This window comes from Pygocentrus nattereri, chromosome 15, assembly GCF_015220715.1.
Source record: "Pygocentrus nattereri isolate fPygNat1 chromosome 15, fPygNat1.pri, whole genome shotgun sequence".
NCBI classification, from domain to species: domain Eukaryota; kingdom Metazoa; phylum Chordata; class Actinopteri; order Characiformes; family Serrasalmidae; genus Pygocentrus; species Pygocentrus nattereri.
In genome coordinates, this window is record NC_051225.1 from 37,050,758 (window position 1) to 37,067,573 (window position 16,816).

Sequence of the window (16,816 nt, forward strand, 5' to 3'; positions counted from 1 at the left end):
TGCAGGAATTAGAATTCAGCCTATTTATTAAAGCTAAAGGGGTTCAACGCCAACGAGGACATTTTAGTTTATCAACATTGCATTTGTACTTGTAGAGTAAAACTACAGAACTCAAGGCTTATGTCCAAACATACCCAGACATTCTTCCTAATGAGTGAATTCAATTACTCTGAGGTCACCTACTGTTGACACAGGCTTGTAAACTCACCGGCCACTTTATTAGGTACACCTGTTCAATTGCTTCTTACCACAAATAGCTAATCAGCCAATCACACGGCCGCAACTCACCGCATTTAGGCATGTAGAGGTGGTCAAGACAACTTGCTGAAGCGCAGACCGAGCATCAGACCGGGGGAGAAAGGGGATTTAAGGGACTTTGAACGTGGCGTGGTTGTTGGTGCCAGACGGGCTGGTCTGAGTATTTCAGAAACTGCTGATCTACTGGGATTTTCATCTCTAAGGTTTACAGAGAACGGTCAGAAAAAGAGGAAATATCCAGTGAGCGGTCAGTTTTGTGGCCTTGTTGATGTGAGAGGTCAGAGGAGAATGGGCAGACTGGTTCCAGATGATAGAAAGACAACAGGAACTCAAATAACCACTTGATACAACCAAGGATTGCAGAAAACCATCTCTGAACACACAACACATCAAACCTTGAAGAAGATGGGCTACAGCAGCAGAAGACCACACCGGGTGCCGCTCCTGTCAGCTAAGAACAGGAAACTGAGACTACAGTTCGCACTTGCTCACCGTAATTGGACAATAGAAGATTGGAAAAATGTTGCCTGGTCTGACGAGTCTTGATCTCAGCTGCGACATTCAGATGGTGGGGTCAGAATTTGGCATAAACATGAAAGCATGGATCCATCCTGCGTTGTATCGATGGTTCAGGCTGGTGGTGGTGGTGTGATGGTGTGGGGGATATTTTCTTGGCACACTTTTGGCCCATTAGTACCAACTGAGCATTGTTTAAATGTCGCAGCCTACCTGAGTATTGTTACTGACCATGTCCATCCCTTTATGACCACAGTGTACCCATCTTCTGATGGCTACTTCCAGCAGGATAATGCACCATGTCACAAAGCTCATATCATCTCAAACTGGTTTCTTGAACATGACAATGAGTTCACTGGACTCCAATGACCTCCACAATCACCAGATCTCAATCCAATAGAGCACCTTTGGGATGTGGTGGAACGGGAGATTCGCATCATAGATGTGCAGCCGACAAATCTGCAGCAACTGCGTGATGCTGTCAGGTCAATACGGACCAAAATCTCTGAGGAACCTATCCAACACCTTGTCGAAAGTATGCCACGAAGAATTAAGGCAGTTCTGAAGGCAAAAGGGGGTCCAACCTTTTACCAGCAAGTAAAAATAAACTGGCCAGTGAGTCTAAAGTCTCTGAAGAAAAACACTGAAGAGCAGAATGGGAAGCTCTGGATGCTCTGGAATGGCATGCTAGGGATACACGGAAAAAGCTGGGTCATATATCATATCTAGATCAGTATATCGCTTTTTGGCGTCAAACAGCAATACTGATTTCTTTGTTTTCGCGACACTGACAGATAAACGCCTTCAAATATGCAGACAGCTGGTATAACCTCCATAGAAAGGCAGTGACCAGAATGGGACACTCTGGAACAGCTGAACACGAGCCTAAGATCACCAAGTCCAATAGGTCCTGTTCACATTTTCGCATTTTTCCTGCTGGAAGCTCTCGTTGCAGGGCTGCTTCCATTAATGCTGCTTCCATTAATGCAACAACAATAGCAACAATGAGGAGTAGAGCATGTACAGATCACGGACGTATTAGAGCCTTAAGTAAAAACAGCCTTATCTCAGTTTCAGTGGTTCGTCAGGTGACGATGAGCAGAGGAAAACAAGTTTGTGCAGCTAATAAAGGAACAAACGTTGTCATACAGAGTAAAAGAAGCTCTCTGTCTGCATTTCACGCTCTAACTGTTACACTGAACACAGTTTGTGCTTTAAAGTTGCTCCTCCAGCCACTTTCAGAGGAACAGTTTTATTTTCTGCTGCAAAAATGATCAGCGACCGAGAGAGCGACACCTTAAATGGTGCCTGAGGCGCCAGGATGTAACTGCTGCATCATTTAAGGCAGAACAGGACCATTCGAAAGACAATCTGACTTCACCCTTGTGATCTTTTAGTGTTTGACAGTTTAACTGCATATTAACTGCATCAGGAAACTAGCTGAGTGCTTATAAATGCAAGTAAGAAAGCGTCTCCAGTGGCGCGACCGATCCTGATGTCCTGGCACGCCCCCCTGCCGGCTTGTTTAGCTCTTTAACTAGTTTATTGTCAGTTTGTTTCAACATCTCCAGCTTACATGGCTTACATTTTGGTTTAGTCACTTTCACCTATCCATTTTTCACTTAGCTGACATCATTGTACCCTGACAGCTTTAAAGGAGTTTTTCCTTTGTGTTTAGTGCTTCAAAAATTCTGGACACATCTTTGAATTTCATCTTGCAACCATGACAACGGTAAAGTGACACACCTTTCTGTGGTGAGCTGAATGCCTGTATTTCTGAGGGTCGTAACTGTCCAAGAGACAATAGCAGAACTTTTGTCCAGCGTTTACATACTTACGTTTCTTGTGAAAAGGGTCTATACCAAGCTAAAGGGACATAACTTTGTTCTCTGGAGTGATCGAGCTCCATCCGGTACTTTTTGGAGGAGCTGGAGGGATCCAGAACTGGCCAATCAACATCAGTACCCAAACTCACTGGTCTGTTTGCACCTATAGGCCAGTGGTCAGTCAAGTTTGGGGATGTGGAGGTTTTTTTGTTTTTTTTTCCCCAACGTTGTGGTAGGGCGTCGCCCCTGGACTTGGGCCGAATGCTCTTTCGCCCCCATGGATCTGGCAGCCATGAGCTGAACTGTTTCTTTAAATGCGTAATTTGCAGCTTTAGCTGTTCGGTGAAAGGGCTCAGTGCGTTTGAGCGATGGTGCCTGTACGCTCAGCGCAGGGAGTGGGTGATGGAGAACGCTTCTGACTCTTTCATTTCCTGAAATCTGCTGCTTTAACCAGCTGCACTAAGCGCTAAAACGTCTACAAAAATGATGTGTGTTTTTTCCTCCCTCCGTCTCTCTCTACTTTCTTTCCTTCCTCTCCCTGCCAGCGCTGTATGACACAGCCCTGATGATCGCTCTTTGAATTTGTGGGGTGTGTGATGTGGTGAAGCTGCTATGGGGGTCTGCTTAGCTCAAACACCCCCCTTTCAGTCCTTTGTGTGGTTAAAAAAGGAATCTTCCCTCCACATGTAAGATCTTTCTTTTCTTTTTTCTTGTTGTCGGAGTTACTGAGTGACGAATTCAGCTTTTCCGTTTAGCATGCTGTGACCCCGCTCTGGCAGGCTGACTGACAGGTGGACTCAGATTTATGGAAATATGGAAGCAGTTGTTCTTTGTTGGTATTAATACAATGCTATAAAACAAACAGAAGAAATTCCCACATTGTTTTGTTTTACAGCATTTGATATAAACAAATAATCCAAGATCATACTCGATCAATCTCGTGCTAAATGAATCACAGAAATGATCCCAGGTAATATTAATCCTGTGCCATAATACAAACGGCAGAAATAACTTCTGGACAATGTAATAATCCCATGCAATTATATGAATAATAATAGAAATGACCCCAAGTAATATTAATCCCGTGCTATAAAACCAGTAACAGACATGACACCAGATTATATTAATCCCCTGCTATATAAACAGTAACAGAAATGACCCCAGATTATATTAATCCACTGCTATATAAACAGTAACAGAAATGACCCCAGATTATATTAATCCAGTGCTATAAAACCAGTAACAGAAATGACCCCAGATTATATTAATCCCCTGCTATATAAACAGTAACAGAAATGACCCCAGATTATATTAATCCACTGCTATATAAACAGTAACAGAAATGACCCCAGATTATATTAATCCAGTGCTATATAAACAGTAACAGAAATGACCCCAGATTATATTAATCCTGTGCTATATAAACAGTAACAGACATGACCCCAGATTATATTAATCCTGTGCTATATAAACAGTAACAGACATGACCCCAGATTATATTAATCCCCTGCTATATAAACAGTAACAGAAATGACCCCAGATTATATTAATCCCCTGCTATATAAACAGTAACAGAAATTACCCCAGATTATATTAATCCCCTGCTATATAAACAGTAACAGAAATGACTTTATGTTAATGTCGTACTATAAGACAAGTAATATAAATAATCCCAGTTCATATTAATCCCAAAAAATAAAATGAGCTGTAGAAATAATTAGTTATATTAGTCCTGTGCAAGAAAATTTGCCACAGAAATGACCCCAGAGCATAATAATCCCATAGAATAAAATAAACAGTGGAAATAGTCCCAGGTCACATTAATCTAATACTATAAATTATATATAATATATATAAAACTATAAAATACTATAAATAAAAAACCCAGGTAACATAAAACAAACTACAGAAATAACCCTAGATCTTGACATAAAATGACTTGAACAAAAACCTGTGATACAAAACAAGTTGTAGAAATAACTTCAAGTTACATTAATCCTGTACTATATCATATTATATTACCCAGCGGAAGAGAATGAATCAAAGAAATGACTGTAGATTATCAGCAAATCAGTAAATTTTCCATCAGATCCTTTCAAAAAGAAGGTTTTGCATCTATTTCATTTCATTTGATATTACCGTAAATGATGTACTCAAATACATACACAATAAATTGATAAACCAAATTTATTGCTAAACAATTACTCTAGATCAGAGGTAACGAACAGGTGGACCGCGGCCCTAATCCAGACCTAGACGTTGTCCTATGCGGACCTGAACCTATGACCGATAAACTATGGAAAATTATTTCATTTCAACGGTGGTGGTCCTATTTTAATCGGCATAACTTTTCTAGCCTTTACAGTACGGCATTAGTGGCGGAAGACTCACAGACTAATCGCATGCTTTGTAAATATCACACATGATGCTACTCAGCCAATCAGATCTGTGCATTACAATGAGCACAGAGACTCGAGTGAGTGACGCTCACACAAGGGAGGGACGAGGAGAGAAACAGCAGTCAGAAAAGAAAGTGAGCCAGAGGGAAATTATTTCACGTCATGCTCTAAAAAGAGAAAACTGACAATAAATATTGTTGAAATACGACTAAACTGTACTTTATTTGATTTGACATTCAGTTGTCGACTACATAAGACGTTGATATACCTACTAGGCTACTTCAGTGAACAGTATATGGCACTGAATCATGAAGCAAGTTAAACATTATGATGTTCGGGACCTTTGCTTGAGGATATTTTCTCTAATTGGACCTTACTGAATTTTAATTAAAGACCCCTGCTCTAGACCTTAGAATCACCGAAAGCTTCCACACAGCAGCAGTACAGGTTCCTGTTATGAAACCAAACCTTAAAGCCTCACGAGAACCAGTCAGCTTCACCCTCCTGACATGAGACTATGAGCGAACACAACTCAGCCCGGCTCATGGCTGCTCTGAGCCCGCCACCCAAACTGAATTATGAAGTAAAGCACTCTACCACTCACTCAAGGGCGTATCGCCTTATTGATGAGAACCGAGAACACACACATACACCTCTCCTGGCAGCATTAGACAACAGTGTCAATACATTCATGCATCTCTCCTTCATAATTTATGAAGAAATCTCATAAAATAAACACAGGCCAATCCTCCAGTCAATATCTACGCAACAGCAGAGAGCGAATCTCGCAGGTTTGGACAAGGAAAGTCAAACATTAACGAAAAACAGAGCTCTCCAGAATTTAAAATGAGGACACAAGAATCGAGAGAGAATTTAGAACCAAACAAAGTAAGCACTTAAATGATAATTTTGTAAACAAAAAAAAATTATGTACAGACTTTTGTTATCCTAAAGGTAGACAGTCAGTCAGGACATGTTCAGCATCTAAAGCTTGCTTCTTTAGTTTTGGATTGCAGCTGGAAAGCTGTGATCGCAAAGCTGGAATTGAGTCCACGTTTATAGACAACAGTGAATCATACAGTGTCAGAAACCATATAATCAAGTCTATTAGAGATTAATAAACAACTACACATACTTTCAGAGAAATGTCATGATCTGGATCTGATGCTAACACACAAATACGTTAGCATAAAGGATTAAATCTAAAACACTGCCGTCAAAAGTTTGGAATCATTTCTCAAACTGCTGTAATTTGAATTGTGAAAAATGTGTAGACACCACAATATCAAGTATTCAGAAAGATGTTTTAATCCTTTTTAATATATTTAGTGGACAGCAAGAAGTTATCAAACGATAAATAATATAATTACCTACTTAAAGCATATTGAAGACATCTGCCTCAAGATTGTCACATTTTAAATAGATAGAAATTTAATTAGAACTTCACTCTAAATATGAATTTTATTAGAACTTTATTCTGGATGTTTAATTTTAAAGAAGGAGTGAAGGACTTGTATAGTTTGGCTAAACAGAGAGATAGAGCAGGAAAGGATGTACAGCAGGTTAGGCTGATAAAGGACAGAGAGGGAAATGTACTAGTGAGTGAACAGAGTGATGAGTAGATGGAAGGAGCACTTTGAAGAACTAATGAATGAGGAAAACCAGAGAGAGAGGAGAACAACGGGGGGAGAGATAGTGGATCAGGAAGTGCAGAGAATTAGTAAGCAGCTTTAAAAAGGATGAAGAATGGAAAGGCAGTTGGTCCAGATGACATACCTGTGGAGGTATGGAGATGTTTAGGAGAGAAGGCAGTGGACTTTTTAACCAGGTTGTTTAACAAAATCCTGGAGAGTGAGAGGATGCCTGATGAGTGGAGAAGCAGTGTACTGGTCCCCATTTTTAAGAACAAGGGTGATGTGCAGAGCTGCAGTAACTACAGAGGTATAAAGTTGATGAGCCACACCATGAAGGTATGGGAAAGAGTTGTTGAAGCAAGGCTAAGGTGAGAGGTTCTGATCAGTGAGCAGCAGTTTGGTTTCATGCCCAGAAAGAGCACCACAGATGCAATTTTTGCATTGAGAGTGTTGGTAGAGAAGTACAGAGAAGGTCAGAAGGAGCTGCTTTGTGTCTTTGTGGATCTAGAGAAGGCATATGATAGGGTGCCAAGAGAGGAACTGTGGTACTGTATGAGGAAGTCAGGTGTAACTGAAAAGTATGTTATGGTGGTGCAGGACATGTATGAGGATAGTGAGACAGTGGTGAGGGGTGCAGTTGGAGTGACAAATGGTTTCAAGGTGAAGGTGGGGTTTCATCAGGGATCAGCTTTGAGCCCCTTCTTGTTTGCAATGGTGATGGACAGGTTGACAGATGAGGTCAGGCAGGAGGCTCCATGGACCATGATGTTTGCAGATGACATTGTAATCTGTGGTGAGAGTAGAGAGCAGGTGGGAGAGAATCTGGAGAGGTGGATGTTTGCACTGGAGAGGAGAGGAATGAAGGTCAGTAGAGATAAGACGGAATACATGTGTGTGAATGAGAGGGAGGCAGGTGGAAAGGTGAAGATGCAAGGAGTAGAGGTCGTAAAGAATATTTGAATGACTTCAAAAATCTTGGGTCAACCATCTAGAGCAATGGACAGTGGAGAAAAGAGGTGAGGAAGAGGGTGCAGGCAGGATGGAGTGGGTGGAGACAGGTGTCAGGGCTGATGTGTGACAGAAGGATAACAGCAAGAGTGAAAGGGAAGGTTTACAAGACAGCAGTGCGTCCTGCTATGATGTTTGGTTTGGAGACTGTGGCTCTGTCTAAAAGACAGGAGGCTGAGCTGGAGGTGGCGGAGATGAAGATGCTGAGATTTTCGTTGGGAGTGACCAGGATGGACAAGATTAGAAATGAGCAGATCAGAGGGACAGTGAAGGTGGAGCAGTTTGGAGATAAAGCCAGAGAGGCCAGGTTGAGATGGTTTGGACATGTGTTGAGGAGGAATAGTGGATATATTGGGCAAAGAATGTTGGAGATGGAGCTGCCAGGTAGACCTCAGAGAAGGTTTATGGATGTAGTGAAGGTGGACATGGAGATGGTTGGTGTAAAAGTAGAGGAGGCAGTGGATAGGGCAAGATAGAGGCAGATGCAACCCCTAAAGGGAGCAGCCGAAAGAACAAGAAGATGATTCTGGATGTTTAATTTAAACTTTTGACTTTTAGACTTCATTCTTTTAAATTAATGTGAATTTCACTCATTAATTTTATTAAAACTTCATTCTTGATATTAATTTTGGTAAAACTTCATTTTGGATGTTAATTGTATGTGAAAGTCATTCCACATACTCTTTTTATTAAAACTTTATTCTGAATATTAATTTTTTTAGAAATCCATCCTGGATTTTAGTTTATTAGATATTTATTTTGGATATAAATTTTATTAGAACCTCATTAGTGATGAACTAATGATGAGCTGTTACACAGCTTTCTCAGTCATGCACATCACGTTTAATCATGTACACATTTCTCTATTTTTACAACTAATTATTGAAACCTATGAAGTTACAGAGCACAGGCAGCATATTAAAATCACCTGTGTGTCTGGTTTTATATTAATAAAACTTTTGAACAGTGGTGTAATTTTGAAATATGGCATAAGAGACAAAGCTGATGGGTTAATTCAGGACCTATTAGAGTCACATATGAAAAAAGATCAATAAAATACTGCAGCGATGCTAACGGAGTTCATGTCGTGAGCGTGAGTTAAAAAGCATCTGAAAGGTTGCGTACTTGGTGTGGTTTAATGAAGGATGAGAGTCTTGGCCTCAAAGATATAAAGTGGAACTTCAATCCTGACTATACAAAACCCAGACGCACATATGGAGGAGTGCAGGAATGCTAAAGGCCATAAATTATGTTTAATTGCTCGGGGGATAAAAAAATACAAAAAACTGGACATGAATCACAGATATGATGTGTTAGATCTCCAGCCAAACTCACTCCTCCCTTGTAAAGCTGACTAACTTCATCACAACCTGCACTCAAACTCCCTCACCTACACAGAGAACAATGCCTAGGAACATCACTGAGATCAGAACCAACCTACTGATCTAAAATACACATTAACCTGTTGTTCTGAGATCAGCCCTAATCTCTGGTCCTGAGATCAGCCCTAATCTCCGGTTCTGAGATCAGCACTAATCTCCGGTTCTGAGATCAGCACTAATCCCCTGTGCTGAGACCAGCACTAACCTACTGTTCTGAGATCAGCACTACTCCTCTGTTCTGAGATCAGCACTAATCCCCTGTTCTGAGATCAGCTCTAATTTCTTGTTCTGAGATCAGCTCTAATCTACGGTTCTGATATCAGCACTAATCTCTTGTTCTGAGATCAGCACTAACCTACTGTTTCGAGACCAGTACTAATCCCCTGTTCTGAGACCAGCACTAATCCCCTGTTCTGAGACCAGCACTAATCCCCTGTTCTGAGATCAGCTCTAATTTCTTGTTTTGAGATCAGCACTAACTCACTGGTCTGAGACCAGCACCAACCTATTGTCCTGGGATCAGCACCAACTAATTGTTCTGAGATCAGCACCAACCTACGGTTCTGTGATCGGCACCAACTAATTGTTCTGTGATCAGCACCAACCTACCGATTTGATCCACGCTGACAATACTGAATGCTCCTGCCCACCAGATGCCAACAAGGCTGAGGTTGGGCCCCTTGTAAAACCATCAGGCAGACACATATACTGACCACTCAAACCTCCTCAGCTTCAGGAAAAACGCTGGAGTGACTGTTTTTATGCTAAAGTCTTCATCAGTTTAGTCCTGTTCAGTGCATTTTGAACATGCTGTACTTTTCACCTTATATCTGTTTAAAGCAAATTGAAAAGATTATCAATATTTCAAAAGTGTGCACACAGGCCCAGATGAAAAAGACATTATTCGAAATGTCTTTAGATAACCTCTGTTGCTATGGCAACAGACGTGCTCAAATTATAAATTAGATTATTTTCGAAGGAGGATTTTGTCAGCTACTCTCCTCCTGATGTAATCGTCTCTGGAGGTCACGTTTGACTACTTCGATAAAGGCCATGGTGAGGAGCAGCCTGGCTGGCTGAGAGCCAGCGTGGCCAAGCTCTGGGTTTATTTTTTATTTTTTGGGATGTCTTCACAGCCAGCGAGAACACTGCCAGAGCTAAAAGGGAGACGGCAACTGTTGTCTAAAATCTCCCAACAGGCATCCCATTTATTACTTCGCAAGCTGTCGCTACTATACAGCTACACATACGCCAAGGCCTACGTTATGTGATTAACTGAGATTTGCGCTCTGTGAAAGTGTCTCCTGGCCAAGTGGACGAAGTGGACAAGGCAAAATTAAGGCCCAATCCCATTTCTTAATTCCCCTATCCCTTGTTTTCAAGGGACACCTTGCCCACTGGAACTGAGTTACAAGGGGCACTGGTTGAGATCTTCCCTATGAAATGAGACCCTCTAATAAACAGAGCATCACTTCATTAACAGCTACTAGCGCTGCTCTGTAGGCGACCCTGCCCGTCTGCAGGGACAGCAGAGGAGGGGAAAGTTCAGCTCCTCATTACTGGGCTTTAGTTACATTTAGGGAATCATACGCCTTCAAAGAGGGGGGCAATTATTTATTATCACCCCCCCTAATTCTTCAGTGATGTGATGCTGAAGTCGGATATTTGTTTTTGAATTTTCCCGTTTCCAAAGTTTAGCTAGCTAGCCACTGAGACTTCAGCATAATATTAATAATTTTTATGCGTTTTATGAAGAAAAGGACCGTAATACAATGCAATGATGTTAATAAGCTAATACAATGGATATCATATTTTAATAATAATACTCACGTTTGTAGGTTTCTTTTTTTTAATAACACTCAGTTTACCGTGTGCCCCTGAAAAACCTCCATTTGCAGAGCCATGTAGCCCCTTCGCTCTACCCCTCTATCTCAACAACAATCGGAACACTCTAAAACCCCTAGGCAGAGGCAGGGGCAAGGGGTGAAATGGGACTAGGCCTAAGTATACATTAGGGCCCGATGTCCCTTTTTTAATAAGTTCAATCCATTTTCCAATAAATGCACAGTTAATGAAATAAATCAGTGGTAAGAAGTAAGTGACGCTAAGAGACAAACATATTCACAATGATTTTTTACCATCTCATCCTTCATTATGCCAAAATCAAAAAAGATCAAAAACTGCAGTTCACTTACACGATCACCAGAGGTGGACGGAGTACACAAATCATGTACAGGAGTTAAAGTTGAGACCCCCAAGGTAAAATATTCCTCCAGTAAAAGTAGAAGTTCCTCCCTTTAGACCTCCACTTGAGTAAAAGTACTAAAGTATTTACCTTCAAATGTACTTAAATACTATAATACTAAAGTATAAAGTAAAAGTACTAAAAGAGTAATTCTGGCTCTGATGTCCTGTTATCATTTTTATAACCAGACTGGCTTCATGAACTCATTTCAGGTGAAAGTCCTCCAGCGTCTCTCTTGGTAAACCAGTCTTTTAATAGAACGTCATTAATTAGTGACGCTGACGTCTATTAAAATGATCAGAAGCACAAAACACTGAAGGTAAACAGTTTCCATCAGGGAGAACCGAGTGGCTCTGAAATCACTTTTTACACACAAGCAAAGTTTCAGTTTCAGATTTATTTACAACTTAGTTCCAAGTTTAAGTTGAATAAAAACTGGCTTTAAACTCAGGATCACAGATGAGCTCCTTTACTATGTTGATCTGTAGGCGTCTGTTCATAAACATAAACCAGCCCAAACTCATTTACTATAAAATGAAATGGTGTTTGTAGAAATTCAGAAAAAAGCCGCGTCAGTCTCGACTGCATATGTGGACATATTTCTATATTGTGCTCTATTTACACAAAGTTAGGTTAGTTCATCATTTATGTTGAACAGACTCTCCCAAAGTTTTACGCTGCTGCGCTGACGTTGAACCGCGTGCTGCACTGGGTCGGTATGACCAACAGGTCAAAACCAGCTCTAAACAAAGTGACCGCTGGGCCCTGATTGGTGCTCTGGCTTTGCGCTTCTTTCGTTTTGACATGTTACGTTTTTATACACACAGAAACCAAAAGGAACGACAGATTTCTCAAAATGTAGGAGGAAAAAGTCGGATATTAGACTCTGAAATGTAGTGGAGTGAAAGGAAAAAGTCGCCCAAAATGGAAAAACTTAAGTACAGATACACGAAAAAAATACTTAAGTACAGAAACTAATTACATTTACTCAGTTACTGTCCAACACTGCTGATCACTAGTTAAGCACACACACTTTTCAAATCATCATTTAATGAAGGCCAAGTCATCGAACAATCACTACATGTGAAACAGTGCTGCTAACTAGGAGAGAGGAACATTTTAGCCTTGGTTTAGTTGAGCGTAATAACAGGTGAGCTCTGCTCATCACAGCACTAAAGCACAGAGAAAAACGAATAACAATTATTTCAATCTGAAAGAGTGAAGCCAAGCAAATGATACTGAAGGGACAGAAAGGCCAAATTAAAACTGTTCTGTGGTGTTTGGATCTGCAGCTCCAGACACCACACAGCACAGTGCAGGTATGATTTTAACCAGCTGCTGCTCTGCTGAGACGAGGGTAGATGATGAGTAATGTCAGAGAGCTAAAGGTGAGTGACTGGTGCTGGAGTCACAAAGTTTACATTGAATCTGGTGTTTCTAGGACTGTAGCACTTTGGCTAAGCTAACAATATAGCAGTTAGCAGGCTAGAAGTGCCACATACCACAGCACAGGCTTGGTTCCAGTTAACTGATCCTAAAATTACCGCCATTTAGAAGACATCTAACAGTGCGGAGTCGAGCGTCTGGTGTTAAGAGTGAAAGAAAAAATCAAAACTGTTCCGTGGTGTTTGCAACTGCAGCATCTTGGTTTAGCTAATGATAGCCAAGTTAGCAGGCCAGACGTCCCACATAACACAGCACAAGCTCGGTTCCAGCTAACTGATACTAAAATGACCTCCATTTAGAGGACATCTGAGTCAATGACTGGGGTTTCACTGGAGCGAATAGCTGTTGCTGAGCCGCTATCATGTTTAGTCTTTTAAAGATTTTCTGCGTCTGATTTTTCCAGGCCACCAATCAAATATAAATGGGTGAAATGTGTTAATTTGGCCGTCCAGACGTGTGAGAAATGTGAGATAGAAATCATTTTTAAACGCTATCACTATTTTTAAACGTCAGTGTCCCTCATCACCATTATACCGCCCCAAGATAGTATACGCAGCTCTCAAAGTGAGAACCCTGAGAGTAACGTCCACTCTCAGTGAATTCTGCCCCTCAGTCATCACCTACTGAAAGGTCTGGAATAAAAGGATGAAGGGGGACCAGCTAGTAATGTGCATTTGGCACTAAGAGCACGTACCTAGAACATTTCCCGCAGGAACTTCCTCAAGCTCCTCCAGCTCACGACCCATCAGCATGTACAGATGCTCCAGCGTGCAGCAGGCCAGGTGGGGCACGGAGGGCAAAGGGTCGGCCGCAGAACATCCGTCAGGCAGCTGGGAGGATTAAAAGCTTTTACAAGAGGGCAAATCCAGAGGCATCAACACAACTACACACAGAACTAGAAGGGAAAGCTTGTGAATAAAGCTGGCTTGGCAGCTGGCTGTGATATGTGATCACAAATGGTTGCTAAAGTTTTGCTAGGCCTTTCCTATGGTGTCCATGGTGGTTGCTAATGACTTGTTAGGCCATTGCTATAGTATCCCAGGTGGTTGCTAATGACTTGTTAGGCCATTGCTATGGTATCCCAGGTGGTTGCCAATGAGTTGCTGGGCCATTGCTATGGTATCCCGAGTGGTTGCTAAGATGTTGCTAGGCCTTTCCTATGTTATCAACATAAATTCTAATAAAAAGCAGAAATTTTAAGTCTTAAATTATATAAACGCAAAACATAACATCTTCTGGAATGCATGCCTGGCCACTCTTCATGTGATTGTCAGAAAAGGCCACTTGTCAACAAAGCGAGCCATTTGTGGTCATTTCTAAAAGTGTTAAAAATCCAAATAATTTTCAAAACGGTTTCACATATACATGCGAGCAAACAGTTCGCCCCATGTGCCTGAAAGTTGAACTACCCATTTTTAATTTTTAACTTAATTTTTTTTTTAATGTTTTTGATTTGAACTGCTTCACTGTAGAGAAACCTAACAACTCTCACAGTGGTGATGATAGTAGCCAGGGGTCTCGATGTCTTCAACATCTAAAATAGCACATTAACATAAGTTTTAGGCTAAAATCTTAGCAAAACTATCGAAAAGCATCGTCTCAGGCATCAGGCACCGCATTCATAACCATTTCATATAATAATTTTCTGTGAGAAAGCTTTTAGAGGTGGACATCGGGTTCCTACCACCACCTCTGTGAACAATTCTGATACGGTAAGTTCGTCTAGTACAGAGCATTTCACACCAAACCACTCTGTTTACATCTTATCCATCTAATTATGCAGTAATTTTGAAAAAGTTGACTGTTTTAACCATTAAAATACATCAGGTCGGATCAGTACACAGGAGCGTCTTCATTCTGTTCTCAAATAACCTTTTCTCTTTACAAATTTACAGACTGTCTCGCTTTCTGTGCTGCCTCTGGGCTTTCACGCCAGATTACTTCAGAATACAAAGCAGGAGGTTTCAGAGAGGCATTTTATGAGTGCTGTATTAATGAGCATTAAGGAACAGCTTGTGTGGTTTGTTATGAGTGGGGTCAGGATGCAGGAGAAAACATGATGATGGTTAACTCTGCTAAACATCACCAGATGAAATCATTTCCTATCTGAACCACCATCTGTCTTTGATACCTGGCAGGTCTGTACAATACGGACAACGTGCTACTACTGCAATTATACTGCTGCATACTGCAAGACGCCTTGATATATTAAAAAGCACTAGTGGATCAATGACACATTGAAATGCTTTACTTTAACCCAAATGTTTTTGTCAGATTACATGAATACCTCGATTCATCAAAGCCCCTACAAAAAAATCATCCAGAGCTGTGATTGGTCAGGATGCTTAAAGCACACAGTAAATAAGACCGTGACAGGTTAGAGGCTCATTCACATATTGCAGCACAAAATATTGTACTGTCTTAGCAACCAACTGAAGGTGCAGGACAAAAAACAGGTGATTTTGGGTGGTCCGGGTGTGGTTTAGAGCATAATACCTCCACTCACATGTTAAAAGTTAGATAACTAGCTTGTTTGCATTACATTACATTGAATAGAAAGCAGTTTTAACCAGCCACGCTCCAAATATATATATATACACACACACACACACACACACACACACATACACATTATATTTCCAAAAGTCATCTATATGAGATGACTATATATGAGATCCCATTCTTAATCCATAGGCTTTAATATGATGTTGGCCCACCCTCTGCAGCTTTAACAGCTTCAACTCTTCTGGGAAGGCTTTCCACAAGGGTTAGGAGTGTTTATGGGAATTTCTGACCGTTCTTCCAGAAGAGCATTTGTGAGGTCAGACACTGATGTTGGACGAGAAGGCCTGGCTCACAGTCTCCGCTCTAATTCATCCCAAAGGTGTTCTATCAGGTTGAGGTCAGGACTCTGTGCAGGCCAGTCAAGTTCTTCCACACCAAACTGGCTCATCCACGTCTTTATGGACCTGCTTTGTGCACTGGTGTGCAGTCATGTTGGAACAGGAAGGGGCCAAACTCCCCAAACTGTTTCCACAAAGTTGTGAACGTGACATTGTCCAAAATCTCTTGGCTGTTGAAACATTAAAAGTTCCTTTCACTGGAACTAAGGGACCGAGCCCAACTCCTGAAAAACAACCGCACACCATGATCCCCCCTCCTCCAAAATTTACACTGTTCTATTGGCAACAATAAAAACCCACCAAACAAACTGCCACTAAAACAGCATCACTGGCCAACTGACCACACTTGGAAAAAGCGTCAACTGCTAGTTCTGAAGCGTCAGTTAACAGATGCCAGCACTGGCTAGCATCACGCTGGGTGACGGGGAGAGAGAGGCCACGGATGGCTGGCACCAGGGATTGTTCTCGCAATGTCCTGATGATAGGGCTCATGTGAGGCCTATATATTCATATTTTCACAAAAAATCCAAATGTACCCAATTACCCCTTACCCCAAATGTATTCATTTAGCCAGTTTGACACCTGAAATTTGCTTCTTGACATTGGCACTGGAGGTACGAGGCTACTGCAGTATTCTGCCTACATCATCACACACTCAACTCAAACTGGGAGGGTTTGTTAAGTAATATCTTATAACCTTATTTAAGTGGATTCTGAGATACGGTTAATTCTCAACATGGACCCTAAGTCACATGGCTAACACAGCAGCAAAGCTTTAATTTTGTCTCTACTAAAAGGTGTTTTGTTGCAATGGGACTAAAAAGGTACCTAACAGTCAGTATTATTCACTTCCCCCACCGGTTCCGGTTCCGGGTTCCTGTGGCGCAGTGGGTAGCTGCTGCGGCCACTTCAGGAACAGCAAAACGGTGCTTGCGTGACTCACAGATCATAGCTGTTAAATATCTCCACAGCTTATTTTCACTACCTCAGGTCCAGAAACGTGTTCTGTGTCGGTGCTGCACTGTCCCGTCTGTTTACTGTGTCTAATGTCTGTTTAATTTAACGTGTTCATTTTATTTTGTCTAGCTTAAATTTTTGTTTGCACACTATTTCTGCACATTCGCACTTTGTACTTTTTGTTCCTTGCTGCCCCGTGATGTTCCTGGAGGAAGGTCATTTCACTCCACTGTGTACTTGTG

At 41.4% G+C, this 16,816-nt stretch overlaps 1 protein-coding gene across 1 annotated transcript in view; it reads right to left on the reverse strand.

The window, feature by feature from the left end:
* The window catches only part of efl1 (elongation factor like GTPase 1), a 198,541-nt gene that overhangs the window by 114,644 nt on the left and 67,081 nt on the right, over window positions 1–16,816 (reverse strand). The window contains exon 15 of the mRNA XM_017699582.2: window positions 13,409–13,544. Coding sequence (XP_017555071.1) covers window positions 13,409–13,544 — 136 coding nt within the window. The remainder of the gene's footprint in view (window positions 1–13,408; window positions 13,545–16,816) is intronic.